At 44.5% G+C, this 27,786-nt stretch overlaps 2 protein-coding genes and 2 long non-coding RNA genes across 7 annotated transcripts in view; 3 read left to right on the forward strand and 1 right to left on the reverse strand.

The window, feature by feature from the left end:
* Window positions 1-14,371, forward strand: part of DOCK11 (dedicator of cytokinesis 11) — a 114,419-nt gene extending 100,048 nt beyond the window's left edge. For 3 of the 4 annotated variants that reach the window (XM_045029544.1, XM_045029546.1, XM_045029545.1), the window contains 3 exons: window positions 1,235-1,335; window positions 3,022-3,160; window positions 13,245-14,371. In XM_045029544.1, coding sequence (XP_044885479.1) covers window positions 1,235-1,335; window positions 3,022-3,160; window positions 13,245-13,367 — 363 coding nt within the window. In that variant the 3' untranslated portion in view covers window positions 13,368-14,371. Of the gene's footprint in view, window positions 1-1,234; window positions 1,336-3,021; window positions 3,161-13,123; window positions 13,142-13,244 lie in introns of all 4 variants that reach the window. The other variant, XM_045029547.1, reaches the window with a different exon arrangement.
* Window positions 279-13,370, reverse strand: LOC123377105. The gene is made up of 3 exons (XR_006582085.1): window positions 13,230-13,370; window positions 6,013-6,233; window positions 279-1,755 (listed from the first exon to the last, which is right to left on the reverse strand). It is a non-coding gene; the product is annotated as an uncharacterized LOC123377105 (long non-coding RNA).
* Window positions 14,372-22,293: 7,922 nt separating the features above from the next.
* Window positions 22,294-25,360, forward strand: LOC123377866. Its single transcript, XR_006582369.1, has 3 exons — window positions 22,294-22,582; window positions 23,351-23,424; window positions 24,147-25,360. It is a non-coding gene; the product is annotated as an uncharacterized LOC123377866 (long non-coding RNA).
* Window positions 25,361-26,415: 1,055 nt separating this feature from the next.
* The window catches only part of IL13RA1 (interleukin 13 receptor subunit alpha 1), a 29,490-nt gene continuing 28,119 nt past the window's right edge, over window positions 26,416-27,786 (forward strand). The window contains exon 1 of the mRNA XM_045030980.1: window positions 26,416-26,612. Within this exon, the coding sequence (XP_044886915.1) occupies window positions 26,597-26,612 (16 nt within the window). The 5' untranslated portion in view covers window positions 26,416-26,596. The remainder of the gene's footprint in view (window positions 26,613-27,786) is intronic.

Here is a 27,786-nt window from a genome sequence, read left to right on the forward strand (position 1 = left end):
CAATGGGACTACTCATGGGAGTAAACACTATGCCCAGTTGTGTTCGCAGAATCAGGCCCATATGTATTTGCCCATTATTTGTTTATGGCAGGTGTTGGTTATATTTAACAGCTCTGAAAGATTGACCTGGAAAATACAGACAGAAACAGGTTCATGAATCCTGACCTGTCCCCAGTCTGAGACGTGGCCCATGTGTCTCAAGAGGTCACTCCCTAAAAAGGAAATGAAGGAATGTCAATTTCTTCATTTTTCTTTTTGTATGTAAAGATCATAAATAGAAAAGTAAAGTCTAGCACAACCCTTAAAGCAAACCGTTGTAGCTGATAAACTCCTATCGTGCATTCTTTTTAGTGTATCTAGATTGCTGAAACTTCAAACCCGTGTGTAAAATTTTCTAATACAGATAGCTTTGTTGGTGCTTTTCTTCTCTGAAAGAGATTTTTAATAAAGTAAGCATCAATCAAGATTATGTCTAGAATGTGTAATTTCATTAGACTGTAAATGTGAAATAACAGCAAAATAATGGGATGAGATGATGCAGACAATGGATATTAAATCTACTATTAACGTAGTGCAAGTTCAGTAATTTTTAGTTTACAGGGTGTATGTTTCTCCATGTCAATATAATAAAATACATAATATGGCCCCAGATATCTGTATGAAATGCAAGACAGCCAGGCCCTCTTTCATGCACATGATATGGGACTGGTGGTAATAAATAAAAAATTGGAAAAACATCCTGAAGGAAATAAAACAAATATTAGTAATAGAATTTGAACAGGACTGAAAGGTTTATATTAGGAGCTGGCCTCTTAAAGAGATTCAAACCAGGAATATATCGAATATAATGTCTTTAAACATTTTCTGGGAAAAAAGGGAAATGTTAATAATATCATATGATGTCAAGATTCAATATGTTGCTTAATATTGTTAATTCTGTATGAAGATATACTTTTCAAGACAATATCATCACAATGTCTTATTGAAAATGACTCAGAATATCAGTAAAGAAATTTTTTCCATTCCAAAAAGCCTGACATTTTGAACTACAGGTGCCTTCTGTTCCGTTACATAAACAGTACTATAGTATTGTTATCCCATGACCATATAGAAATGCACATCTTGTGGCATGAAGTAATAGCTTAAGTAATATTTCTAATAAAACAAACTTATTACCCTCTGAAATTAACCTAAAAGCTGCAGCATAAATGAGTTCTCACATTTTGGGTTTTAGGTTAATGCTGGTCCGCTGGCCTATGCTAGAGCTTTCCTGAATGACAATCAGTCCAGCAAATATCCCGCGAAGAAGGTGAATGAGTTAAAAGAAATGTTCAGGTAGGTTACTAAGTAATTGAATTAGCCTGCTGGCCATAATGGGATATATGGTTTTTCTTATATTTTTAATTATTAAAGTTAAGATTTGAAATACTAATTCAAAGATTTGGTACTGTCCTTCTGATTTTGGAAGGAGACTGGTTTCCACTTTCCTGGCCCAAAAGTATCCTGACCATGATGAGTTTACCAAATCCTAGTCAGAACATCTTGGCTCCTTCTAACCCTGAGACCACTGCCCGTCACGCTGACTCAGACTGTCTCATTAGTTTTTATACTCCCCCATGATTGGTCTGTCTGTATCCATCCATGTGTCTCTTGTCTTAGATGGTAAGCTCTTTGGAGCAGGGACTCTCTCTTCATTCTGTGTTTGTACAGCGTGTAGCACAATGGAATCCTGGTTCATGACTAGAGCACTTGGGGCTACAATAAATAACATAAAACAATAATAATGGTAATAATAAATAATACACCAGCAGTTGCTGCACACTGAAGCTGACTCAGCACATGAAAGCTCTAGCTTTAAAAACAATCAGGTGCCCAGTCTCAACACCTAGACAAAACTGTTTTTTAAAAGGGGAAATGTCTTGCTAAAAACCAAAGACTGTGTGTGTGTGTGTGTTTGTGTGTTTGTTATTTTTTTTAAATTATGGTTCATGTCCTGATCTTTCAAGAGAGACTTTTCTAGGGGGGCTGTCAAACTGGAAAGAACTTTTAAAATATTTAAATAAATCCATTTACTGTCCATGTGGTTCCATTATTCTCGCTTCCATTGCTACTTTTGCAAAGATATTTGATTTCAAACAAGAATTTGTCTTGCATCTGTCTGTCTATCAATCTATCTACCTACCTGCCAATCTATCCTGTCATTCTCTCTGTGGTCTTAGAATTGTGCCCAACTCTGTGCCTCCCAAGAGATAACTAAATATATTAACTAGCTAACTTCCCGTCCTCCATTCAGTTAGGGCCATTGTAGGTTTCCCCCACTTTTGTCCTTCCCTCTCTCCTCCTTCCTACTAGTCTGCCTTTGGTATCCAGAATTCCTCCGGGAGCAATGAGGCACACCCAGCCTGCTCGCCTGCTGCTGCTGCCCCCTTTGCTGGGTGCAGCTGCCTCTCACCCCACACAGCTGACCAATGCACAGGGGGAGCAGGCTGTGGACTCTGCTTTCCTGTCCCCTTTGGGGCACTGGGCACCCCTGGGAAGTAGTGCCGGACACTTATGGTTGCCACGAAAGAAGGAGGGAAGACATCTTGTACCCCTAACCCTGCTGCGCAATCTTGCGGTCCCAGCAGCTCTATCCTTTTCATAACAGCCTTTGAAAGTCAGACGCACACAGTTATTTCACCACAGCCTCAGACAGGGGAGAAGTGGTTATGTGAAAGAGAACTTAATCCAAGAGTAACAGTAACAGAGAGGAATAGACTACAAACATCCTTTTTTGCTCAGGGCCACCCAAGAGAGAACCTGTGGGCTGCTTTTTTTATTAGATGTTGCCTTGTGCTTGCTCATGGGGCGAATTTGTAAACAAAGTCGCACATAGAATCATAGAATCTCAGGGTTGGAAGGGACCTCAGGAGGTCATCTAGTCCAACCCCCCTGGACCCACATCCGTTTGTTTTTTTGGCTCCAATCTGCAAATGTGAATGAGAAACAATAATGCCCAGGGCCTATTTCTTTCATCCCCAGGAATTTTATACAGGCCTGTGGACTTGCTCTGGAACTCAATGAGCAGCTCATTAAGGAGGACCAAGTAGAGTACCATGAAGGACTAAAATCAAACTTCAGAGACATGGTGAAAGAGCTTTCCGACATCATCCATGAACAGGCATGTATTAAAGAGATTCCAAAAACTATGCTGAAATATTATCTCTAGTCTGCGAGCACAATGTAGTGAAATCACATTCCATGGGCAACTTAGTGATAGGAAGGTAAGAGAGGGGTCATCTGACTCTCAAAATTCTACAGAATCATTTCAGTGGAGGGACTCACTCCCGCCTTTTCCTCCTCCCCCCCAGTGGCCAGCTCCAGGTCCTCTAGTTGGTGGGAATTTTGATAATACAATATCTTCAGAAATGGGTCAAGCTGGGTATCATTTGCAAACCCTTTCTTCCACGCACACAGTTGTACCAAACATGGCAAACCTAGAACTATTATATTCTGTAAGCGTGGGACGACTCACTCCTGTGGCGCCTCCTGCTGGTCGTCTCAGGAAATTAGCTCTACAGCCCTCGGAGCACCTCTGCAGGTTGGTGTCCCGCTGCCGCTGGCCCCCGTGTCCCTCCCGGACCCAGTGTCCCTTTACCCGGGGGCTGCCCCCTGGCAATACCCCCACCAGTCTCTATGGGTCTCCCCTCTCTGGGAAACCCCCAACCCTCTAATCCCCACCTTGCCTCAGTCTGGGCTCCTGCCAGTCATCACCTAGCCCCTGCTCCCTGGGGCAGACTGCAGTGTAAAAGCCACTCATCATAGGCAAGGGGATTCAGACCTGCTGCCTTCCTCTGCCTCCCAGTACCTCCGTGGGCCTTGGACCAGGCCCTGCAGCCTGGGGAGTTGCCAGCCTGGAGCTCCCCTGCTCCTCTGGCCTGTCCCCAGCCCTGCCTCACTCCCAGTGCCCTTCCTGCAGGAAGCCAGGCCATGCTCTCTCCCAGTCTGGAGAGAGACTCCCCTTGGGCCTCTGGCTTACAACCTTCTTATACAGGCATCACTGCTAGACCCATTGTCACACTGATTCTCGTCCACATCACACTTGGACTTCTCTGTACGAGGAAGGCTGCTAGCTAAACATTTGCATGGTGGTGAGCACCTGGTCTTTGCACACGAGCATTTGATTAGCTGAAGGATTGATTGGGCAGCACATGGTATTTCACACATGACTAGTGTGATCAGTCCATCCTCCAACACCTCTTCATGCTTGATAGGATTTGGATATTTTTGATCATCCCAGAGCCATTCCATTGCTTGATAATTTGTCCTCTAGACAGCACCCCTTCTCAGTGGCAGTTTTGCTTTGTCTGCCTGCCTCTTGGAAAACGTCTACCAATGTAATGTTGGCAAGTGTCATAATGTTGGTCTTCAAATGGCAATCTTGGCATGTAAACACCTCCAGTGTACTTATGACGTCATCAGTGACTGTCTCAGCTCTTCCAAGCACCTCCAGAGCCAGGATAGAGTCTTTGGAGGCTGAAACAAAAGCCTTCCAGTAAGATAATTTGGTCTTTCCAGCCAACCTCCAGTAGTGTCACATTCTGAAAGGGCGTGGAGACCTGGCAGAGTGGCAGCTTTTAATGGTCAGAGTGATAGGAACAGGTCTCTGAGGGATACCCTGCAATTCTGCTCCTCAGCAGCAGGCACAAAAACAGAATCTTCTGAAAGTCTTGGGTAGCATCTCTGTGACATACCACGGTGCAATCCGATCAGTGAGGGGCTGTCTCATCATTGCCCTGTAACCTTCGGTGCCTTCCCGTGTCTTGCTGCTGTAGCTCCCACCTGGGCTGCTCACAGCCTTCCAGCCACCCCTTGTGTGTCTGTGTGTGACTGCAAACTTCCACCACACTTCGGTTACTTCTGCCACGTGACCCCATCATATTCCCAATCGCAGATTTCCCCTCATAAATGTATGTCCTATGCCGCCCAGCCCTCTCCTGGACAGTTCAAATGTATTAAGTCCATTATTCCTTTAAGGGAATAATATACACTAGCTTATTATCTTAAATAGTTACTCAGACACTTTAAGATAAACACAGTGGATTAGGTAAAACAGTAAAACAAGTTTATTAACTATAAAGAGAGAGATTTTAAGTGAGTACAAGGAATGAGGCATAAAAGTCAAAATGATTACTAGAAAAATAAAGATAACACTTTATAGTGCCTAGCTTAACAAACTATATTAGATTCAAAGCAAAATTTCTTATCACATGCTTCCAAGAGTGTTACTGACCGTCAGGGCCCCTTCCCCAGAGACCAACGGCTGCTTCTTTTGTCTTCTCAGGTGCAAAGAGTGAAATGGATGGGAGGGAGAGAGGAAGAGGTCTCTTGGGGTGTTTGCTCCTCCTTTTTATAATTTCAGTACCCCCCCCTTGAAAAACATTTCCAGCTGAGAACCAGGAGATGGAGGTCTGATGGAGGAAGGAGACCTCCAGCTGTTTTTTGCTAAGATGCAGATCTCTATGTCCAAGTCCCTTTTTCTTGACAAAGAATGGTCACTGGATACATGAGGTCCCATCAGCTTTCTTGACATCTGGCTGGGGCATCGGCTTGCCCGTTGTTTTAGAGAAACAGGGTTAGCCCCTCCTCAGACTTAGCTGGGAAACACACTTCAGTCATGATGTCAGCTTATGTTCATAACTTTACACCTAATGGTGCTACACGCATTTTACCATGATATTAGTGATCAGCAAGTTATGAGTATGGCGTGCATTCCGTCTCAATTGCACAGAGAGCACTAGAACATCTGAGTCTTGTGCAAACACATGGAGTTCAGTTGCACCTCTCTTTGTGGCATTGATGGCATGCAAGATAATTTTAGTGTCAGCCTCTTCATGAGAGCTACGAAGAAACTTCACTGAACCATGCATGGCAACAGCTTCATAATGCCATGTCTCACATGTTGAAACTGTGAATAATGAATGCCTTTGGGCTAACCACAGAAGAAGCAGGTGTTCTTATCTAAACACATACCTTGGGACTTAGTATAAGGCAATTCTTGCCCACAGCTGGCACTTATCCCATCAATTTTCCTGTTGCTTGATGTACTTTCTCTCCAACCTTGCCATATTCACTTTGTGTGCATTTCTTAGAGCATGTAAGGTGCCGCAAGCGTTATGTGTAATCAGATCCTCAGTGGTGGTATCCTCCAAAGATTCGGCTCTAGTTGTTGCTCTTTGTCTCCCCATTGATACCTAAAAATGATCAAGACCAAAGTAAAAACAAGGATTTTCTAATAAATTACTTTGGGATTGTATGTAATGTATGTTATATAACTATATGCATACTGTTTGCAGATGGATTCTGATGTCTTAATCAGTGCCTCATTACAACTCTTTTGGCAAAATAAGCAAAGCTGATAATACCACTGAACTGCTTTTTTTTCCCCAATGATGGCAAATCAACTTGATGCAATCCGTCTATTTACAGTAATCTGTAACATTAAAAAAATGATTCAGGTGTCATGTTTGAACATTAACTGGTAACACGGTACTGTCAGTCAAGGGCCACAGTATAACGTTGTGAGGGCTGCATGTTTCCCATGCCTGTGGTAAAGTATAATTACAAAAACATTGATTTTTTTGAAAACATTTTGTCAAATATACAGCTCGATAATTGTTCTAGTTTTGTCATGTTTGGTACCATTGTGTTGGTGGCAGCAGGGGAATCATACCCAACTTGACCCACTTCTGATGACATTCTATTACTAAAATTCCCACCAACCAGAGGCCTTCAAGCTGGAAGTGGGGGGTGGGCAGGGCTGCATTAACCAGTAAGCTAATAAGGCGGTAGCCTTAGGCCCTCCTATTTTTAGGCTCTACTGGTCAGGCAGGGGGCAGAGCCGGGGCCAGGTGAGGGGGAGCGAGCTTGCAAAGGAAAGGCAAAGCAGCCCCCTGTGGCTTGGAAGGAGCTCAGCTGGGCTGGTAGGAACACGCTGCCAGGGATCTGGTTAACACTGATGACTGGACACTAAAAATCCGGTTACCATGGGAACCTGTGCCAGCCATGGGTGTCGTTTGAGCAGGCATTGCCTCCCCACCCATGATTTCTCTGGAGCTCTGCTTAGCTGTCAGGGAGGGAAGAGTCTCCCTCTGACCCTCTCCTTGGCTGAGGCTGGCAGGCAGCTCCAGAATGCTGCATCCTGGGTCCTAGTGCCCATCACCATCACCTTCTGTGTCTGCTGGATCCCGTTTCTGGACAATGGTGAGTGCCTGTGGGGGGCAGGGGAAGAGGCAGTACCAGAGCGGTAGGGTGGGAAGCTTGCACAGAACCTGCCCACACTCTATCCAGCTCCAGCCTGAACTATTGCCCCTCCCAGGTATAAAGAACAAACTCCCACACATTTGTAGGAAAACAAAACAAAACATCCCATTCTGGATACCAGTCCTTTAACTTTTACAGTACTTTCCATCGAGGGGCTGCAGCTGTATGATGCACTGTGTTCAATACTGCATTGAACTGTACTAAAAAAATCAAAGAAATCCAATGTTTTTCTTTGGTGTATTTTTCTGTACTGGGATGCACAGGGAACCGAGTTCTTTCCTTATGCTCAGCCTAGTTCCACAGGCCAACGCAGCTTTGTACTTTTAAGGGCTTGCAAAAACACTAAAGGAAGCTCAACCCACAATGTTGTAGGTTTCTCCCTCCCGGCTCCCTCAAGGATTTTAAATCCACTTCTTAGCAGGCTGTGATAGAAAGACTGGCTGAATACGCTAAAGGCAGGTTCTGTCCATTTGCTGGTTCTCTAGCCTTCCAATCCATCATAAAAGTACCTCATATTGGATTTCTTTTGAGTTTCATTCCAAAAACTTAAAGCTAAATAAACCTGAAGTTAGTCCTCATTTTTCTGCCCCAACTCAATCTAACTTCTTTCCCAACTGGAAAATGTGATTTGAGAAGGGAATGAGAACACAGACCAGTTCCTGCTGATAGTTACACCTGTGTAGCCTTATTGACTTCAGGGAGGACAGATTTTTGCACAAGAATAGATTTTGGTTCCTTCTGCTTTTTCACACCTGGTATAAGCAGAATCTCATTCACTTTCCTCCCCTAAACTCTGAGCACTTAGGGGGGAAAAATAAGCAAGGTCTGCTTGATTTACACCTGCAAATGAAACAGCAAGCTCTCCCTTCATTCTACACCAGCCTTAAACACCAGACCTGATGTAACAAAGGTGTCACTACAGCAGCCTTGGTTGGACTGTTCTTTTGAAAGATCCTTACTGTTTTTTTTAAGATGCTGATTTTCAATTAAGTCTTTTTGTTCAGGGAGGCAGAGAACACAACAGGGAATAGCTCTGTTTTGTCAACTCCAAGTCATTCAAAAGCTGAAAGGCTTTAGATTAAGTTTGTTTAATGTTTGTACAGTGATTTTGAAGAGCTAACATAGTACAGAAGTGCTAAATATTATGACTGGACAACCATCTAAAGATCTGTCACTTCTAGCTGTTACCTTTTTCTTACAGAAAGCTTAAAACGAACAAATGCAAACCATAGGGGGCTGATGCACACAGAACTCATGCTTAAAAAACCTCGTGTTAGAGCTGCTGATCACACATTCTAGAATAGATAATACTTAGTCCTGCCATGAGTGCAGGGGACTGGACTAGATGACCTCTCAAGGTCCCTTCCAGTCCTATGATTCTAATTGTGGAAGAGCTTGGTGACAGAATGGCCTGATATGGTGAATCACTGGAGATTAACTATGCAAACTGGGTATCATCCCACAAATAACATTTGGGTTCAATGTGAAAACTGTAATTCATTGTCCTCAGCCAGTGCAACACTGGGAGGCAGCTTCCAGACCAAGACAGCCTAAAATACAATGCCACCCAATGTAATTTTCCCACTACTACTTCCTCTACTTCAGTGGATTTTACACCTAAGTGGTTTTCTTTTACATAATAAAAGCTGGCTGCCTCCCATGCTGCAGTCAGAGTGAGATAGGGTATGTGGTGTGCTTGGAGGAAACACCTGCAGGGCTTGGCTTTGCACTGTGGAGAGCTGAGGGTAGACGCACCAGGTTGAAAGAGGTGAGCAGGATGGGAATGTTGCAGTGTTCATCCTCATACAGACAAGCACTCCACTACCTAGGAGGAAGGAGGCCCAGGAGAAGGACAGCGTAGCATCCCTCGTGCTACCTCTTACTCAGAAGTATCTGTTTGAAGAATTGCGTGTCGTGAGAGTAGAATAAACTTGTTAATTTTACATAAATAAATAATATGTAAATATGTATGTAGAAGAATGTTTGATGACTTTGTAATTCATACTTAGGCCCCTCATAACCTTAATCTGGCCCTGGGGGTGGGGGGTAGCAAGTCCTCCCTGTCATGCTGTAGAGGGTGACACTTTTGAAATTATGATCCTGTAGACTTTTACAAATGAAATGACACCTCCCATACTTTCCTATCATTAATTTGCCCACAGAATTACACATGCTCCCAGTCTGCTACCCAAACATGGCTATATTGTGTGTCAGGGACTTAAATGGGATTTTTTCTTTGTGCTTGAAAACAGGCTCAAATTTTTCTTTCATTATTTAACTGCATATGAAAACCCAAGCCCCTGAATATGGAAGCGTGGATGATTCAGTAGGTGGAACTCTAACCTCTGAGTTTGTTTTGAGCCTGTGCCTCATTGTGGAGTTGCCACATACCGTGCTTTAGGGTGAAGCCTTCACAGATGCAAATAACTAGGATCCTAGCCATGTATAGGCATGAAGAACTCCGGCAGTTTTTGCAAGAGTACAGTAATAAGTCTTGGCTTGCTGGCAACTTGATTAGTTACATCTTGCCTATATAAATTCCTTCCCTCATGTTTCTGATGGTTTCTGCTTCCTGGCCTAAACAGCAGTGTATGTGTTAAACAGCATGTAAAACCAAGGAGGGAATAAAGTGGGTGTTATACCATTAGATATACGTGCACTATAATCACACTTTGGGAATCTTCTGGGTGAAAGGTGTTGTACAGATGTAATCTATGATCAATAATAGCATAGGGTTAACAGATGCAGAAAAATAACTTGTACCATCCATTAACATGGTATGAAATCAGAGGTCAGTTGGCTCTTCAAACTGATCTCTCTACTTTTGGGATCATATCTTTAATTTATAAAAGAAAGTTAATATAACAAAGCTACAGTACCAGGTGTCTAAAATGAATAGTTGTGTTTGTACTATGTGTTTCCAAGTGTTCGTAACTTCTGATTGAACAAGATGTTCTCAGAATTTCCTAGTCATGTTATGCACACTAATTTCATCTCTCACAGGTTAGAATACTATATACAGTATAATTTTAAATGAACATGTGAAATCGAAATTATTTTACATTAAAATACTCTGGGGGGAGGGTCTGCACACAATTAAACAGTTCCCTTCATTTCTATAACTGTACCATTTTACTCTTGAAAAATATTTCATCAAATTCAGTGGTGACACAAACAGTTGTGTAAATTGATAGGAAAATGTATGTAAGTGGCAAAGTATAACTTGCATCCATTTGGCATTTGCAAACCAAGTGGATGTAATGTTGGTTGTTTTTTTGGTTGGTTGGTTCGAGTCAGTGGGAGTTTCCCTCTCTTGTGCTGCGGCTGAATTTGGCCCAGGGAGTGTTGGGAAAGAGGAAGGTATTAAGGAGGGGGGGTGTCTGCTTTATCTTACATCTTCTAGTCAGTTGCTTTTTCTGCTACCTGCCCCCTGCTGTGTTTTCGCCACATATTATAACCCTGTTTACTTCACTGCTAAATTTTGGCCAGAAAAGTTCACAGGAGTTGCACCTGCTTACTTCCACTCCTTTTGCAAGTAAGCCTGACTAAGCTATTGAATTTACATGCAGCTGCCAGAATTTGAGGTTTTTTTAATTCTGCAATATTCAAATTGAAAACAAATCAGCCAGTACCACGCCTTAGCATCACAGCGGGTAAGGGGCTCTTAGAACAGAGACGCATTGTTAATATACTCCCTATTATCTGAACACATTTAAAAATCCACCATCTTGTTCTCTTTGAAGAATGGGACAACATATTAATGCAGGGGTCGGCAACCTTTCAGAAGTGCTGTGCCGAGTCTTCATTTATTCACTCTAATTTAAGGTTTCGTGTGCCAGTAATATATTTTAACGTTCTCAGAAGGTCTCTTTCCATATGTCTATAATATATAACTAAACTATTGTTGTATGTAAAGTAAATAAGGTTTTTAAAACGTTTAAGAAGTTTCATTTAAAATTAAATTAAAATGCAGAGTCCTCTGGACCGGTGGCCAGGACCCAGGCAGTGTGAGTGCCACTGAAAATCAGCTTGCGTGCCGCCTTCAGCACGCGTGCCAGAGGTTGCCTACCCCTGTATTAATGCATTATCTACTGTTTTCAGGTTAAGTGCTAGCTAAGAATATTAGTTTTCATTAATGAAGGGTCCACATTTTGCATTGTATAGAATGAATAGCCCAAGACTTCATATATACAAAACTGATCTTCATGTTTGTCTTACTTATTAGATGTAGATAATGGTCGGCTTTGAATCTTCTGTGCATTTAATAGCAATAAAACATCTTTACCAGTTTTACCATAATGAACTCTTCTGCAAAGTTCCTTGGTTAAACACAGAGGAGAAAATTGGGTTAGTTTAGAGGCCCAATTTAAATTTAAAAAAATTGGTTGCTATATGTTTTTAAAAATCAGCCAACAAACAAATATTGTATGCTATTTTGATATGGGAGGGAGAAGGGCAACCCACTAGATGCCCCCCTGAGACCCACTTTCAGGTTACTCAAGATAGTGAAGGGACGGGAAGCTGCAAGAGAGAGAGATGGGGAAGAGAAGGGTAGAAGCAAAAGTAGATGGGGAACTGCAATTGGAGGACACAGGGCACCACAGAAAGAAGCACGGTGCTAGATGGCCCGAAATGGGCCAGATTCTGAGCTCAGTTCCATCAGTGTAAATCCAGAGTAATTCCTTTGTCTTACCAGTGCCCCACAGAAGGTACACTAAGCCCCCAGTAACCTACCCCAGGAGGAGCTTGTTGAAATCAGGGTACAGCAGATAGGTAGTATGTTGTAGTTCCCACCGGGCCCTGACTTTTCTGGCAATAAATGCAAGATTGATGGCACAAACATTTATGAATTGGTGTTGATTTTGCCAAACTGTTTTTTAGTGGGGGAAAGGAGTTTTATTTTTTTGGTTTGAAACAGACTTTTCATTCAGAATCTTCCTTTAATTATATTTTTAAAATTCAAAAAATTGCTCACAATCTAAACAAAACATTTTATTCAACTCTAAACAAATTTTTACTATTGAATCCTCTGAAAATTTTCATTTTCACTCTAAACAATTTTTTTGACTTTTTTCAAAATTGCCAGTAAATCCATTATTGACCCAGCTCTACAGCCATGCTCTCTGAGAGTACCAAAACCAGTCTCTTCATCTCTATACCTGCAACTATGCTATATTCACCACCCTGCACTGACATCCATTGTCAGCAAAGGGTCAATTTGCTTCTGTAGGGAAGGCTCAGAACTCCCACCTATTTAAATGGGATCTGAGCACCTAGAATCTTTCTACCATCAGGTTGTACAAGCAAGTGGGTTCCTATCTGTATTTGTATTTACCGCTCAGCCTGACATTTGCGTCACAGAATTTAGGTTTATTTTCTAAACTAGAGAAGTCTGCAAGGCTATAAAGCTAAATCTACTGAAATCAGACTGAGAAATATCAGTTTCTGGAGCTGTGTGTGTGTTTCATTTTGTACATTTTAAAGTAAATGCTGCAGTATAATGAAGATTGATTTCTAGGTCATGTGTATAGGTCATCAGATCATACTATACAATATTGATTTTGGTTGAACAACATCTTTCACAAGCAGCTTTCTGTTCTTTGGTAATACATTCCTGATTGCCACTAAAATAACATTTGTTCTGCGCTATTGTTAAAATATACAAGTATAGCAGTAAGGAATTCTTAGAAAGAGTCTTGCCTGTCTTTAAGTTGAACAGTCTCGTCTCCTGAAATCTACCTAATAATATATACGTATCATGCTGTAGTTACTGAATAACCATTCTTTCTCATTTCTTTGTTATGCTGCCTTTGCAACCCAGCTTTGAAGACAAAATTGGGTAATGCTATGCCACTTTTGCTTTGTGTATCTTTTAAAATAGTGATATCATGAGTGAATAATGAGTTGAAACGTGACTTAATTACTACCTTGTTTTTGTTTAGATGTACCAAGAAGATACTATGCATTCTCCCTGGATGCACGACTCCTTACACGTTTTTTGCGCAATCAGCGGAACATCTGGTGACGGAGGTTATGGTTCGCTTAGATCCACTGCCGAAATATAAAGAGATTTACAAGTAAAAGTGACACTTTACAGATATGTCTCAGGAATACTTGGAGCTGTGCAAAGGATGTTAAAATTCAAATGAGTGACTAGTATACATTCAGTATTTTTTTCCCCAAAAAATTAACAAGCTTTCAAACAGGGTTCTCGCTTATTTTGCTGAGCAACATTGAAAGTGCCCGGACACTGTGCTTGTTTTGTACTTTTTTAGTTAAATATATACAGTACACTGAAAGGCATTTATCAAAGTATGTATTGAATTGCGTAAGTATGAGTTGAAATTGTAATGGTAGTCTGTAAAGTTGTAAAATGGAATATAATAAAGTGTAAAACTGCTTTGTAAGTAGAAAGTGGAGTACAGTGTATAGAGATTACCCCTGTGCAATATTTGCTGCTAAATTCCCAGTCTCTCGTGGGCATGGGGTATGCAGGTCGGTGTGGAAGTCAATCTGCCCTCAGAGCACTTATGAACAGGAGTGGCCCTAACTGTTTTGCCAGCCATGGTGGAAAACGTTTTCACTGCCCCATCCTGCAGCAGTCAAGCCTGAAATGTATTTTTAAAAGGCTGAGTGGTGCAGTGGTACAGCACTTCCTAGAAACTGTCACCCAGGGCCACAGCCCTGCTCGCCCAGCCGTAGAACTGTCCCTGCTCACTAGAGATCCGGCCTCCTAGAAAGCGATTTAGGCTGTATATGCTACCTATGCACCAAGAGGCATTACTATACAATAGGTAGACTGACTTAGTTTGAATCCTGCATATATCACAATTAACACCTAATGCAGACACCACATAGTCCACAAATAGACACTCTTGTCAGGTGAATCGAAAGGAATCCTTGTTGAGCCTCTAGGGGACTTACCTCTGCTGGCTTTTGCCTCTCTTACACTGTCTGATTGAGGAACAGTCATTATGACTAAGCAAGATCTCTGATAATATAATCCTTTGTTTATATACTCTTCCTCTTCATCATTCATGGGCTAGAAGCTGAATAAACCTTGAAAGATCATGTGTGATGGAATTATTACATTTTATGTATGAGATAGATAAATAATTAGAGACCTTCTTAAAGTGGGTCTGGGAGTCTAAAGTGCTTTAGCGCTTTTCAGAAAATTCTAATGTTGTGCAAGATCCATTTTAAAGAAAGATGGGTTTTTCACTGGAATTTTCTCGCACTGAAATAACTTTTATTAACTAGACTTTTTACACCTTGTGACAAACCTCATGCTAAACCTCTAATCTCCATAATAAAAGTGGTCATTAAATAGCAAATAGTCCACACGCTATGTATGGTAGCTGTCCTTTATGGGGAGCTAGGTCCTAGTCTTCCCATAACTGGTCCAGGTGGCTGATTAGTTAATAACAGTTACCTAAACTCAGTTAGAAGGGAATGCTCCAAGGGGTGACAGGAAGCTCTTGTGAGGAGGAGCTCCCAGGAGAAACTGAGCCTAGAGGATGAGCTCTCTGGGGAACCCACCGAAATATTGAATCTATAAGAGGTGCTCCTAGAAAGGGGAGCCTCCTATATGGAGGACTTCAGTCAGCCAGCACCCAACGGTATCTGGTGTCAGCCAGGAGTCTCTTTGACAGTGGCCAGAAGCCTGACCTGGAAAGTATCACCTGCTGTCCCTGGAGAAGAGTCGCTGTGGGTGGACCTCTGACTTCAGAGAGGGATCTTACTCCAGTGAGGTAAGAGGCCTAACATCAGGTGCAGAGACTGGAACCAAGAGACCCCCAGAGGGAAGTGCCTGGGTAGCGAGAGCACTGGGCTCAGGTGTGGGGATAGGTAGACCAGGGATGACCTAGTCTCCCATCTGAGATGTTGAAGTGAAAGTTTTGTTCATGTCCTCTGTTGGCTTTTCTGTTAACCTTATGGTCTGTTTGGCCTTGTTGATACCCTGGGTGAGGGCAAAATCAACTAATGGCTCACCTGCAACTCCATGTCTGCCTGCAAGGGAGCATGGCAGGTAGCCTGGAATGATGACAGTGGAAAATTAATAGTGTGTTCTGGGAAGGAGATTATGAGAGTTCCATTACTTTTAGTAGTAAGCAAAATATAGATACTCCTGTTTCACAAACAGATCATGTTTCTGCTTGTACGTGCTTGTGTTCCAGCCAGGATCCAAATTTAGTTTCACAGAAAGAGGAAGAGAGATTAGTACATTTAGTTATAGTCATTACCATCTTGGTCATCAGCTTTCTTTGAAGAATGTTTAAGGACAGATAGTGGGCCCATTCCAAATTATGCTTTGAAAAGATAGATATTTATCAGTGACTGCAATAAATGGCCTTATCTGTCCATTAAAAGCAACCAGCAGTACTGAAAACATGTTCTGGGTACACAGGGACAGAAAGCAATGTAGCAAGGAAGTTTCCAAGCTATATGCACTGATGCTATCTCAAATGCCATAGCCACACTAATAGTTATTGCTGATGCTGTTCCTGGTGATGACAATGTGATTGTTCCTGGTCGCTTTATACTCCCTAGTGTTCCCAGCTGACATTCTGGAGAGAGTTTTCAACAATATATATTATGCCAGCAACATACACATGTGCAGGAACAAACGGGTAATTATGCAAACACTCAACTGTTTGCAGGCAAACAATATTTTGTGCCCAGCTCCGTATTCTGCAGACACAACCAGGGGCGGCTCTAGGGATTTTGCCGCCCCAAGCACGGCAGGCAGGCTGCCTCTGGCGGTTTGCCTGCGGAGGGTCCGCTGGTCCCGCGGCTTTGGCAGACCTCCCGCAGGCGTTCCTGCGCCCTCGCGGCACTGGCAGAGTGCCCCCCGCGGCGTGCCGCCCCAAGCACGCACTTGGCGTGCTGGGGCCTGGAGCCACCCCTGGACACAACACGCACTTAGGGTCAGAATGAGCAGGATGTAGAATGCTGTCAATGGGCATTGAGGGCACTCAGCTTCTCACAATATCGGGAGCCGTTTTGATGTTTTGTGTTGTGGGCCAGATAAATAAGGAAAAGGAGATGTAGGAAGATAACATATCTGTCAGCACTTCTGTTTGAGAGTGTATCTATATGCCTGCATGGAACAGAATTATTATGCTTATGAAACAAATATCAATATGTTTCCCTCTGAAACATACCACTGGCTTCTATCTATTTCTAAGGATAGCTTAGAAGCTAATGCTTTCAAGCCAACTAACTTCAGAAATACACTTTTCAGCAAGAGGTATTTGATCTGGATTCAAGCAATGCAAAATTTCTTCTCATACATTGCTCAGTTTCCTAAATTTCCACTTGAAGTGTAGGAGAGATGTTTATTGGACATGTAGGCAGATGGAAAAGGGTGAACATTGAGGACGTTTATACTCTGATGTGTTTGACATGTTCTAGAAGCCTGAGCATAAACAGTACAGTTTCAGATGTACAGTAACTCCACACTTAATGTTGCAGTTATGTTCCTGAAAAATGCTACTGTAAGCAAAATGATGTTAATCCAATTTCCCCATAAGAATTAATGTAAATAGCAGGGGTTAGGTTCCAGGGAAATTTTTTTCACCAGACAAAAGACATTTATATATATGTTCCCCCCCCCACACACACAAAATAAGTTTTAAAGAAACAATACTGTACACAGCGATAATAATTGTGAAGTCTGGTTGAGGTGGTGGCATCAGAGGGTGGGATATTTCCCAGGGAATGCCTTGCAGCTGATGAAGTGGGGTCTAGCCCATGAAAGCTTATGCCCAAATAAATGTGTTAGTCTCTAAGGTGCCACAAATCTCTGTTAGTCTCTAAGGTGTTGTTTTTGCTGCTAAATGATGAACTAGCACTCGGCTGAGCCCTCAAGGGTTAACCCATTGTTGTTAATGTAGCCTCGCACTTTACAAGGCAGCACGAATGGAGGGAGGAGACACAACAGAGGCATGGCAGTGGCTGCAAACGTTCCCTGCAGAAACGAACAGTGATGAACCCATGCTATCTAGGGTGACCAGATCACCACACTAATATAGCAGGACACATTGGGGAGCCATCAGTCCCACCCACAGTCCATCCCTGCTCCTCCCAGGCTCTGCCCCAGGTTCCGCACACTCCCCCCGCCCCTCCCCACCGTGCCCTTCCTCATCCCCTGGCCTGCCACTGGCTTGCTGCGTCCCTCCTCAGTCCCCCGGCTTGCTGCATCCCTCCTCAGTCCCCCACCCACTGCTCGCCTCCCCACCCGCTCGCTCACCCACCTACTGCTCACCTCTTCACCCTGCCACTCACCCCTATGGCACCACCTTCTCCTCTGCCGAGTGGGTGCTCGCCCCCCCACCTCTTCCCACCCTGCACCGCTCTCGCTCTGCCCCCATTCCACCCTCTTCCCCCAAGTCCCCATCCCTGCCCTGCCTCTTCTCCGCCTCCTCCCCTGAGCGTGCCACATACCCACTCCTCCCCCTCCCTCCTGGAAAGCGCTAAGTGCCGTCAAACAGCTGTTAGGCGGGGGAAGCACTGGTGGAAGCTAGCCTGCTGGGTGGCTGCCGCACAGGGAACTTAGCGGAGTGGGGAGCTGATAGGGGGGCTTCCAGCCCACCCTGGTTCCAAGCCCCCACCAGCTAGCTCCAATGGGCTGCTCTTCCTGCAAGCAGTGGACAAAGCAGGCGGCTGCCAAACAACTTTACAAGGGAGCATTGCGCAACTTTAAACAAGCGTGTTCCCTAATTGATCAGCAACATAACAACGAAACAACGTTAACCGGGACGACGTTAAGTGAGGAGTAACTGTATTTTATAATCTACATAGCACCTTTAATCTCAAAGAATCCCAAAGCACATTGCAAACTGGGGCCCTATCTCTTGTAGCCCTTATACGTGCAAATAGTCCCACTGGTAAGACGACAACCCACATGAGAAAGGGCCTTCTCCTGTGACCCTATCATAAGAACGGCCATACTGAGTCAGACCAAAAGTCCATGTTAGCCCAGTAACTTGTCTTCCAACAGTGGCCAATGCCAGGTGCCCCAGAGGGAATTAACAGGGAATCATCAAGTGATCCAACCCGTTGTCTATTCCCAGCTTCTGGCAAACAGAGGCTAGGGACACCATCCCTGCACATCCTGGCTAATAGCCATTGACAGACTTATCCTCCATGAACTTATCTAGTTCTTTTTTGAACCCTATTATAGTCTTGGCCTTCACAACATCCTCTGGCAAAGAATTACACAAGCTGACTTCGTGTTGTGTGAAGAAATACTTCCTTTTGTTTGTTTTAAATCTGCAGCCTATTAATTACATTTGGTAACCCCTAGTTCTTCTGTTATACGGAGTAAATAACACTTCCTTATTTACTTTCTCCACACCAGTCATGATTTTATAGACCTCTATCGTATCCCCCCTTAGTCGTCACTTTTCCAAGCTGAAAAGTCCCAGTCTTATTAATCTCTCCTCATACGGAAGCTGTACCATAACCCTAATAATTTTTGTTACCCTTTTCTGAACCAGTATTTAAAATGTGGGTGTACCTTGGATTTATATAAAGGCAATATGATATTTTCAGTCTTATTATCTATTCCTTTCTTAATGATTCCCAAAATTCTGTTCGGTTTTTTGATTGCCACTACATATTGAGTGGATGTTTTCAGAGAACTATCCACAATGACTCCAAGATCTCTTTCTTGAGTGGTAACAGTTAATTTAGACCCCATCATTTTATATTTATAGTTGGGATTATGTTTTCTAAGGTGCATTACTTTGCATTTATCAACATTGAATTTCATCTGCTATTTTGTTGCCCAGTCACCCAGTTTTGAGAGATCCTTTTGTAGCTCTTCACAGTCTGTTTGAAACATAACGGTCTTGAGTAGTTTTGCATCATCTGCAAATTTTGCCACCTCACTGTTTACACCTTTTCCCAGATCATTTATGAATATGTTGAATAGTACTGGACCCAGTACAGACCCCTGGGGGAAACCACTATTTACCTCTCCATTCTGAAAACTGAAACTGAAAGCATTTATTTCTATCCTGTTTCCTATCTTTTAACCAGTTATGGCACCACTGAAATGCAGTCACCTCAGAGGTGGAAGGTGATAATTAGCTGGCAAAAAAAAAAAAAGGCTCAAGAGAGAAGAGGAAAAAGTTGGTGATGGACAAGGGGTAGACAGTACCCATACACAGTAAACTGCATGATGTTCAGTTTGTCCATTTTGGAAGGCTACCTTATAGAGTCAAGCATGCTGGGTTTGAAATTTGTGGTCTTGGATGTCTATCTTCTTTAACACCTGCTGCTACTTACTCCTTGATAAAAGTCCTCCTGACATCTGATCTTGCTGTTCAGTAATATATTGTGTAACTCCCAGTCAATCTCAGCATGACCAGGAACCAAAAAAAAATATGGTAGTAATTGGAGATATACTAATCTCCTAGAACTGGAAGGGACCTTTGAAAGGTCATTGAGTCCAGCCCCCTGCCTTCACTAGCAGGACCAATTTTTGCCCCAGATCCCTAAGTGGCCTCCTCAAGGATTGAACTCACAACCCTGGGGGTTTAGCAGGCCAATGCTCAAACCACTGAGCTATCCCTCCCCAAATTATTAAACAATCAATTTGTGCACAACTAGAGGATAACAGGGGTATGAGGCCTAGCCAACATAGATTTGTGCAAAACAAATCGTGCCAAACCAACTTAATAATCTTCTTTGATAGGGTTACTATGCCAACCCAACCACCCCCCCCCCCACATGTCTAGGTACTCCAAAAGCAGCAAAGAGTCCTGTGGCACCTTGTAGACTAACAGATGTTTTGGAGCATAAGCTTCCGTGGGTGAATACCCACTTAGTCGGATGCATGCATGTGAATGATAAATAATACTAAGTCATTTACTGAGGGGTGCAGGCTGAGGTATCTGACACGAATTCAGGCAGCTCCAGAGGATCATGCATGCCATACAGTGTTACTAGTCCTACACTCACCAGGGAATCTCCTGAGTAAAACCAGGCAGTAGCCCAGAATAACTGGAAATATGGTATGGTTCCCCTAGGAGATGATGACAGCAAATTGACCTCCCTCCTTGCCTGGAGAAGATTCAGTACAGTAGTGATCTAATTTTTGCTGCATCTTGCAGTTACAGATTCTGAGCCCCAAAGTCTGTTGTCTTGGAATATATTTACCCTGATTGCCCACTTCAGGTATCTAAAATTAAGGGGCTTGATGCTGATCTCAGCTACTTCAGGGTAAATCTGAAATATATGTAGTTATCCTGGCTTTACAATTGGTGTATCTGAGATCAGAATGAAATCCAATGCTTATTGGATACTTGCAAGCTTGTAACAGCTGATAAAAGTTAGACATCGCTTTTTCTGTGCTGCGTGGCTGGGGAAATGGATCCAGCTCCCATGGGGTTAAGAAAGAAAGCCTGACATTGAAAGGGCTTGCTGAGTATGGACAGCATGCAGCCATTGGAGCAACTTTCTGGCAATGCTTCTGCTGGCAGTAATTGCTGGAATTATTTATGCAAGGAATTATCAGAACACTAATTTAACCATACATGTATTTACTAAAGCCAAAAGCCATGTATACAATCATTCTAAATATATCTTAAAAAGCCTAAATAATAAGCAATTTCCTACAGCCAAACAGTAACAAAACATTTATAACCATTTGATCAAGATGCTTACAAGTGGGCTAACCCCAGGGGTATTTAGACCCACCGTAGTCTGCTCCACCTTGTTCAGACATGTATTAGCAATTAACAAGTGGTATTATTGCCTGTTACTAATTTAGCTAAAAAACAGGTTTGGGGGCAGTTTAGGGTCATTGCTGGTTCAAATGCACCATTCTTATTATTAACTATCCCTGTTAATTGGAGCCTCTACTTCAGTCTCTTATCAGTTACCTTTCAGGTCCAGTTTTTCTAATTAAGCTACTTCTTTCAAGGCCTTCCCACAAAGGCTAACAAACCTGCACTTTACATAACCTACATAAATGTGTATTTTTCCTGTTTAAACAAATTTAACCTTTTATGTCCTACAGTAACCCTTTCTTTCACCCCTCACTCAGGTGGCACATTGCCTCTTCTGGGCCCTCCAGCTGCAGTGGAGCATTCGTCAGCTAGGTCACTTTGTGGTGACAGTGCTGCACCCAAGACCTGTATTCCCTCAATTAAGTGCCACTGAACCTCCAGGCCTCAACAGTACACCACACAGGTCCCCAGATGCCATCCCTCTGTATAAAGCTCCTCGAGTTCTGTTTAACCAGTGGGGGAGGTGGAGATGATTATCTTTTGTCACCTTTCTTTCCCTCACTGTCTAGTCTCCTGCTGCCCACAGAGAAGAGAAAGAGACTGTAACTGGCTCCACGGAGATATCTCCAAGTCTTGCAAGATCCCTATGTAAGCAACCTCTTCAGGGAGGAGACTACAATTGTTTATATGGTTTATGGTCATGGACATTAACAAGCCACCAGCTATTTGTAGCAAATAAAATCTATCAAGCATTACTGCAAAATGAATTCAATGGTACTGACTTCTCATCTGGAAACCATACATATATAGGAAAGATGTTGTCTAAGCCCTCCCCCTGCCCCTATCCTGCAAAGACAGGTGCTTAAAGGATCAGGTCCTAAACTAGTAATTAATAGCAAGTCATTCTATGTCTTGTTTCATTCTATGTCAAATTCAGCTGCTTTCTACCAGAATACATCTTAAATTGTAAAACTGGTATATTTTAAAATATAATTTACTCAGAGAGACTAGCTTTTTTGGTCATTTTACATTTTATAAGATTGTACACCCCAATGTGTATTCTTGTCATTGAATTAAATTGTACAATCTATTCCATGTGAATTAAAACTTTGTAACAGGGCGGTATGTCTACACTGTGTGTAGACAACCACAGCTGGCCCAAGCCAGCTGACTTGGGCTAAGGGGTTGCTTAATTGAGGTGTAGAAATTCCCCAACCCCCCCTCACAAGGTCCTAGAGCCCAGGCCTGAATGTCAACCCCTTAGCTTGAGCCCAAGTCAGCTGGCATGGGCCAGCCACCAGTTTTAAATTGCAGGGTAGACATACCCTTAAGGGTCAGGGACCTCTCAGCCAGCCCTGCTCTGGAGAGAAGCCCAGCAAGCAGGTGCTGAGAATCTGCCAATTCAGCCATACAGAATCTAGTGATTGGGACTGATTTCCAGCTAAAAGATACAAAGGAGAGCCCTTAGAGAGTTGATAAGCTCCCTAAGAGAGCTGATAAGATGCTTGCTTGTGGTTGCAGTAGAAGAAGGCTGGGAGAAGGTAAGTTAAATCTGCCCCTATGAACCCATTAGGCTGGGTGAAGGTGAGACCATTGAGCTATTAAAGCACACCACAATCTCATTCAGGAACAGGACTGTTGCTTTTTGTTTGTTTGTGTGGCAAGGAATAAAGTGAGCTACAAACTGAACTGTGTATGGCTGATTGCTTGTTTGTCCCAGGCTAGTGATTGGGTCTACTGGCCTAAACTTCAACAAAGCACAGGAGTATAGTCATAATGACTACTTCCATGCAAGCAAGCATAGCTCATAACTTGTAAGCCACAACAGAAAAAACTACACAATGCATTGCTTAGATTGGAGATTTGATCTATGAATTTACACCCTTGAAATCCACTGGAGTTTTGCTGTTGAATTGCATGGCAACAGAATAAGACCCACATGCTATCATTTTGTACGTGTGCAAAACTCCTATTTCGTCAAGTAAAGAGAACAAGATGGAGTCTCTAGAAAGGTGATCAATGGGTAAAATGTTTGGCTCATACAAAATTGTTCAATCTGCCTCATGGACTGCTTTGTTTTGTTTAAGGAAAACAACATGGCCCAATCTTGTTACCTTTATTCACCCTGATGAAGTACTTTGCTATGCATGTTAAAAAATTGTTTTCAGTGGAACTCTTCATGCAGTAAGGCACTACTCAGCATGAGTAAGAATGGTGGAATTTGGTTTTACAGAAACTCAAACTATTACTTTTATGAGGGTATTTAAGCCAATCCAAAATATTTTTATATTCTGAATTCTTCTTTTCAGGATGTATGCTGCTTTTGATGTGCCTGGCACTCCTGCTGGGATTTACACATGTACAATAAGGAAAAACATTAGAGGTGAGGCTGGTAGTACCACCTATTAAGGCTACTCAACACTCACCTTTATAAAAGCCTAGTTTGGGCTGCTTATAGCTTTGCCAAACTTATAGGAAAGATCCTATGGAAGCTAGAGTATGTGATCACTTAACTAAAGATTGTATCAAAGTGTGTGTGTGTGTGTGTGTGTGTATACAAGGGAGCTGAATTAAGCCTGCACGGTCAATCTTTCCTTAACATTTCCTCGCTTTTGGGTGCTTGACTTTGCAACCTTAATAGTATTCTTTTAAAGTAGGGTGGCAGTTCCCTCTCCCTCTCCCCCATGTAATACACATTCTATCCTCCAAACTGCAAGAACAGGCTGAATTTAAAATCATACAATAACTGTACAATTAAATACACTGGCGTCACATCATAGGCACATTTAACTTGTGTGATTTTTAACTATATGCGCTCGGCAAAACAAAGAAATTACAATTTAAATACTGTACCCGTAGTGCAGGCGATTCCACCTGCCATTCCACTCAAAGAGCATTTGATTATATGCGATTTTTGCCTTACATGCTGACTTCAGAACCTAACCCCCACGTAAGATGCGACTCCCCTGTATAGCAATTTACCTTGGTCTGAAACACCTAGTGGCCTTTTTTGCCCTGGAGGGAGGGAGAACATAAAGAATATATGGAGCCAAATTCATTGCTAATGTAACTCTAATTCATCCCATGTTACTGTATTGTCCTCAGTAAAGTCAGTGTGCCTGGGAAGCGACAACAAGAGGAAAAATGAGATAAATTAGAATCAAAACTGAGCGGGGGGGAGGAAGAGCTAAAGAAGAAAAGCGCTATTCCTGGCAGACTGTTTCATGGTATTCCTGCAAAAGCACCTCTGACTCCAGCAGAGCTTTGAAATGTGTCCAAGAAGACTGTCGGCAGTGAGAGGAAAGAGGCTGGGACAGGAACTGAAGAGATCTTTTATTCCAGGAATTGGAACCACAAGAGGCAGGACAGGAGTCAACACCAAGGAGACCCAGGAATCTGAAGTCTCAGATTAGAGAGTAATGAACATGGGAGAGTGGGAAAGCATGGTATGTTGGAGCAGAGAGGAATGCACCATGCTGGGAGCTGGATTGAGAAAATAAATCCAACAAAGATCTGGGAGGCAGGACAGAGAGTCAAGGACTGGAGTAATCTGTGAAGCTGTTGCTCTGAGAGTGAGTGGATAGAAAAAGAAAGCAGAAGTGAGACACTGTACAGTGTAGTATTTAGTAAGGGTGGAGATTGGGAGGATGCCATATAGCTCAGGATTAAGCCCTTGTGCTGTAGTTCCAGAAGCCCTGCACTAGCAGGCAGTGCCTTGTCACAAACCTAGCAGTGAAAGCCTGACACATATTCCAGCATGTGTAAATTAAACTACAACGTTCTTATTTAGCTTGTCTTGGATACTATTTTACAGAGATTGGGAGGTTCCCTGCACCTGCTTCTTTTCTTGTCCTACAACAATTTAAAAAAAAACTCAGGAAAAATGCAATATTAAAACAGGATATTCCACACCCTAGAAGAAAAGGGTCAGCTTCCCTTTTCCCAAAATGGTTATTTATGCTAATGAACACTTACTCACTCAACTCCCTGGCTGAAGACTTTTGCAAGTCAGACTACAGAATATCAGTTTTACAGGTTTAGAAACAAGGAGAATTTTAACTAATTCACTCTTTGGTCCATCAGCAGTTTAAAATTATTACCCAAAGTTCTCTATGGCTAGACTTTTATCATTATTTGTATTGTGGTAGCACCTAGCACATTGGGATGTTAGTTACTGTACAAACAGCACAAAAAATGTTTTTTGTCCCACAGAGTTTACAATCTCCTTTAGTTCTAATCTCCTGTATGTTCAAGGTGTAAACGACGAATAACTATTGAAGTCAGTGGAATTATACTGAGGCAGTACTGGTGTAAGTAGGGCCTGGCTCAGAGGTGAAAGTAAGCCGGTACAGCGTACTGGCTTCTGCGGCCGGGATTAAAAGGGCTCTAGGCGGAGGGCCGAGCCCTTTAAATCCCTCCCACAGCTGCTGGGGCTGGGATTTAAAGGGCTCGGAGCTCCCCGCAGCCGTGGAGAGCCCAGAGCCTTTTAAATCCCGCCCGCAGCTCCAGCGGCCGGGCTGGGGCCAGGATTTAAAGGGCTCAGAGCTCCCCACCGCTACGGACAGCCCAGAGCCCGCAGCTCCAGCCCCAGCCCAGCAAGGCTCGGGGCTCATGCGGCTGCCTTTAAATCCCAACTGGAGCTGTGGTGGGAATTTAAAGGGCCTGGAGCTTCATGGCAGCCCGGGCCCTTTAATTTGCCCATGAGCCCCGGAGGCACCCAGTCACCTCTGCTGCTGGGAGTACCAGGTTGATTTAAAGGCCCTGGGGCTCTCAGCCACAGCCGGTGCCCCAGGGCCTTTAAATCTTGAGAGGCCACACACCCCCAGGGCTCCAGCAGTACCGGTAAATCCTGTAAATTACTTTCACCCCTGCCTGGGCTACTCCTAAAAGTTAGGTTGACCTAGCTACATGACTCAGGGCTGTGAAATGTGTTGTGACCTGAGCGCCACAGTTAGGTTGACCTAACCCCCAGTGTAGACATTCCTAGGTCCACAGAAGGATTCTTCTGTCAACCTAGCTACTGCCTCTTGGAGAGATGGATTACCTGCATTGATAGACAAACCCCTGCCATCAATATAGGAAGCACCTGCAGTATGGTGGCACAGCTGTGGGATGGTAGCTATGTGGCTGTGCATAAGAATAGAATCAGGCCCTCTTACAGCAAGGGGCTTGTGACGTCTATACTTTAAAATTTCATGCCTTCAGTGCTGCAGTTAAACCAACCTAACACTGGGTGTAGATGTGGCTAAGTCAATGGAATTCTTCTGTCATTCCTAGGAACCATCTCTCTGAAAGGTAGATAACTACATTGATGATGTCAGAAGAATCTACACTGTGGTGCTACAGCTGCAGGGCTGGAGCTGTAGTATTGGGTCTGAACTCTGAAGCAGAGGATAGGTATCTGTGGACGGTTAGAAAGTCTGCCTAACATCTTGCCTGTACAGGAACTCTCAAGAAGGTTAATGTGAATCAGCTACAGGTGTGAAGTCATACAGTATAGGGATTAACTAGTTTATTCCTGAATGAGATTATCCACATGGTCAGTATGAGGAAAAATGTTTGCAGTACAAGGTGAGTAGTAAAATGGGGGTGGAAAATACATGAATTTGCAGTAGTGGGTGGACAAGATAAATCCTGGGGGGGGATGTTTTGGGCCTGAGGGCCACATTGGGTTTTGTAAATTGTATGGAGGGCTGGTTAGGGGAGGGGGTTGTGACCTGGCCCCCACCTCCTATCTGCCTCCCTGGGACCCCTGCCCCATTCTCACACACCCACTCCCTGTCCCCTGACTGCCCCTGGATCCCTGCTGCCCCATCCAACCCCTCCTCTCATTCCTGATAGGCCCTCCTGGGACCCCTGCCCCATCCTACCACCCCTTCTCCTGGAACGCCTGCCCCTGCCTGCCCCCTGGAGAGGGGGGTTATCGTACCGCTGAGGCGGGGGCCGACGGGTGTGGGATGGGGGCAGTGGATGGGCTCGGGGCGGGAGCCCGGAGAGGGCCAGAATGTGTGGGGCAGGCGGGGGCACTGAGAGGGCTGAGGGGCCGGGGGGGTGTAGGGCCGGGGGGTTTCGGGGTGACGGCCCGGGGGGGATGAGGCGGGGGCGCGGAGAGGGCTGAGGGGCCGGGGGGGGCGGGGGGAGGGTTGGGGGCGGCGGCCGGGGGGGCCCTGAGGGGACCGGGGTGGGGGAGGGGGCGGCTCCGTGGGGGGGCGCTGAGGGGCCGGGGGGGGTGTAGGGGCGGGCTCGGGCCGGGGGTTTCGGGGTGGCGGCCCCGGGGGGATGAGGCGGGGGCGCGGAGAGGGCTGAGGGATGTGTAGGGCCGGGGCTGGGGGCTGCGGCCGGGGGGGATGTTGGGGGGGGGGCCCTGAGGGGACCGGGGTGTGTGAGGGGGCGGCTCCGTGCGGGGGCGCTGAGGGGCCGGGGGGTGTGTAGGGGCGGGCTCGGGCCGGGGGTTTCGGGTGGCGGCCCGGGGGGGATGAGGCGGGGGCGCTGAGGGGCCGGGGGTGTAGGGCCGGGGCAGGGGCAGGCTCGGGCCGGCGGCCCCGAGGCGGCCAGTGGGGTGCGAGACGGGGGCGCGGAGAGGGCTGAGGGGCCCAGGGGGTGTGTAGGGCTGGGGGCGGCGGCCGGGGGGGACCGGGGAGTGCGAGGCGGCGGCCCCGTGCGGGGGCGCTGAGATGCCGGGGGGGGGGGGCGTGTAGGGCCGGGGACGGGGCGGGCTCGGGCCCCGAGAGGGGTGTGAGGGGGC

The sequence above is a fragment of the Mauremys mutica genome, chromosome 9 (genome assembly GCF_020497125.1).
Source record: "Mauremys mutica isolate MM-2020 ecotype Southern chromosome 9, ASM2049712v1, whole genome shotgun sequence".
Taxonomy (NCBI): domain Eukaryota; kingdom Metazoa; phylum Chordata; order Testudines; family Geoemydidae; genus Mauremys; species Mauremys mutica.